We start from the raw sequence: 2,500 nt of genomic DNA, 5'->3' as shown, positions 1-2,500 counted from the left end.
TCTGTCTGTCTCTCGGTCTCTCTGCCGTCGCTCTGATAACGTCCCGTCAGGTGCTTGTCTGTCTGTGTTTCTGACTGATACCTCTCCTCTGTTTGTCTGTCTGTCTGTGTTTCTGACTGATATCTCTCCTCCTCTGTCGGTCTTTCTGTCTGTCTGTCTGTCTGCTGTCTGCTGTCGATCTCCTATCTCTCCTTCAGATAATAATTTGTCAATCTGTCCATCTGTCTGTCTGTCTGTCTGTCTGTCTGTCTGACTAAATTTATTTCAGGTATCAGTCTGTCTGCTGTCTGTCTGATAACTCTTCTCCGATTTACTGTCTGTCTGCTGACTGCTGACTTCCGATAACATGTCAGAACTTCCCTATAAAAGAAAATGCATGCATCACCACTGCATAATGAAGTTGTGTGTGTGTTGTGTGCTAATGTGTGTGTGTGTGTGTGTGTGTGTGTGTGTGTGTGTGTGTGTGTGTGTGTGTGTGTGTGTGTGTGTGTCTGTGTGTTTGTGTGTCTGTGTGTGTGTAGGTGCAGTATTCCAGGTACGTACTACTTTGTGTACCATGCGTCGGCCACTGCGAGGCTGTGTCTCCAGCTGATGCTGGACGGAGAGAAGCTGGCTTCCTGGTGTGATATACAAACCAGGGACACCCCCAGACAGGTACACACACACACACACACACGCACGCACACGCACACACGCACGCACGCACGCACGCACGCACGCACGCACGCACGCACACACGCACGCACATACGCAACATACCCGCTACATATTAGAATACACTAGGGGTGTGACGATTCACTCAGCTCACGATTCGATACGATACACGATATTGGGTTCACGATTCGATATTATAACGATATTTTGAACCAAAACTTGAATGAAGAAAATGTATGACTGAAAAAATTATTGTTGTTTATTGTAAAGACAAAAAAAGACAAATGCCATATGCCCTTTATTTCTATTTCTCATGAAATTGCAGACAATATGTGTTTTAGTAACATGGTATAGACTAATCAGCTTGTCATAAATGGCAATGAACAAAAAAGTTTTCTTACTCTATTATTTTTTAAGAGCAAAAAAAATAAAGTATAAAAATAAAGAAAAATCATCTCAACCCCGCATTTCGTCCGCTTATAATATCGCGATATTTCATGGCACGAAATACTGTCACACCCCTAGAATACGGGCAGGCAGACATGAGCTGTGTGTGTTCCCAGGTCAGTTCTGGCGGTCTGGCGGTGTACCTGAAGGGTGGCCAGGAGGTGTGGTTGGAGACCGGCAACTTCGGAGCCATGACCTCCAGACCGGGCGGCGTCAGCATCTTCTCTGGCTTCCTCATGCACCGCCACCAATAACCTCCCCCTCTCTCCGTCTCTTCCTGCTCCACCTCATCCTCACTTCCTCCTCTTCCTCCTCCGCCACCTCCTCCATCTCACATGCTCCTCCCCCAACTCCTCACCCTCTTCTTCCTCCTCCGCCACCTCATTGTCACCACCTCCCCCTCACCTCATCCTCCTCCTCATCTCCTCTTCCTCAACTTCACCTCCTCCATCTCACATGCTCCTCCCCCAACTCCTCACCCTCTTCTTCCTCACCTGTTCCTCACCTTCTCCTCAATACTCCTCTGTGTTTTAAACTAAGTTGAGCAACCCATTTTCTTCTCCTCATTCTCACGCCTTCAATTGTTGTTTGATTGTTGTCAGCCTCATTTGTAAATCGTTTGAATAAAAGCTTGCTCTAAGGACCACATGTAGATGTGGATCTCAACATGGCGCCCGGTTCTTACGTGTTGAGGTGTCTGTTCTGTTCGCCGGGAGATCTGGTCCTTGTTCCAACTTTATTAAACTAACTCTCAGAACATGCCTTTCGTCTCGTCTGTTCAGGCACAGCTGGTGTTGTGACACAAAATGTATTAATTAGTGTAATAATATAATTATTATAAGGGACTGACAACGTTATTGAAAGGATCCCTACAGAGGAATAAAACATTTATCTTGATCAGGTCTGGTGACTGTGTCAAACAAAGCCACTCAGGAAGAGGTCTGGTACTGAAATCTTGTGGAACGGAAATTTGTGCCGATGCAACATTTGACATGCAGTTACAAAAGCCTCAGTGTTCTCACTGGCCTTGTCTGACCCTTTGAACGGTCACTTAAGGCAAAGAAGCCCAAACCCTGAACTAACCCTTTCAGTTTCAGTTTAAGGTAATCGATACTTAAGTTAAGGTATTATGTTAGAATTCAAATGATGATGTTTAGGTATTGGGTTAGGGACGGTTACGTTTAGGTATTGGGTTACAGATACTTTAGGGCAGGTTAGCGTCAGTTAGATATAGAGATAGATACATGGACGGATAGAGAGATCTTTCATTTATTTTGAGAAAGGAGAACCTTGTGCCTTCCTTATTCCCAGAAGGGGGAAAACATTTTACCAAAACTTTATTATGCTGAACCACAAGTTTCAACTGCTTTCTGAGGTGCTTTCACTTCTCCAAAGGACA

General features: G+C 45.1%; 1 protein-coding gene across 3 annotated transcripts in view; it reads left to right on the top strand.

The window, feature by feature from the left end:
- Nucleotides 1-1,862, top strand: part of c1qc (complement component 1, q subcomponent, C chain) — a 5,147-nt gene extending 3,285 nt beyond the window's left edge. For all 3 annotated transcript variants that reach the window (XM_030374189.1, XM_030374191.1, XM_030374190.1), the window contains exons 6-7: nucleotides 522-654; nucleotides 1,218-1,862. In XM_030374189.1, the coding sequence (XP_030230049.1) occupies nucleotides 522-654; nucleotides 1,218-1,355 (271 nt within the window). In that variant the 3' untranslated portion in view covers nucleotides 1,356-1,862. The remainder of the gene's footprint in view (nucleotides 1-521; nucleotides 655-1,217) is intronic.
- Nucleotides 1,863-2,500: the final 638 nt, after the last annotated feature.

Source organism: Gadus morhua, chromosome 13 (assembly GCF_902167405.1).
Source record: "Gadus morhua chromosome 13, gadMor3.0, whole genome shotgun sequence".
Classification (NCBI taxonomy): domain Eukaryota; kingdom Metazoa; phylum Chordata; class Actinopteri; order Gadiformes; family Gadidae; genus Gadus; species Gadus morhua.
This window is presented reverse-complemented; position numbering and strand designations above follow the sequence as displayed.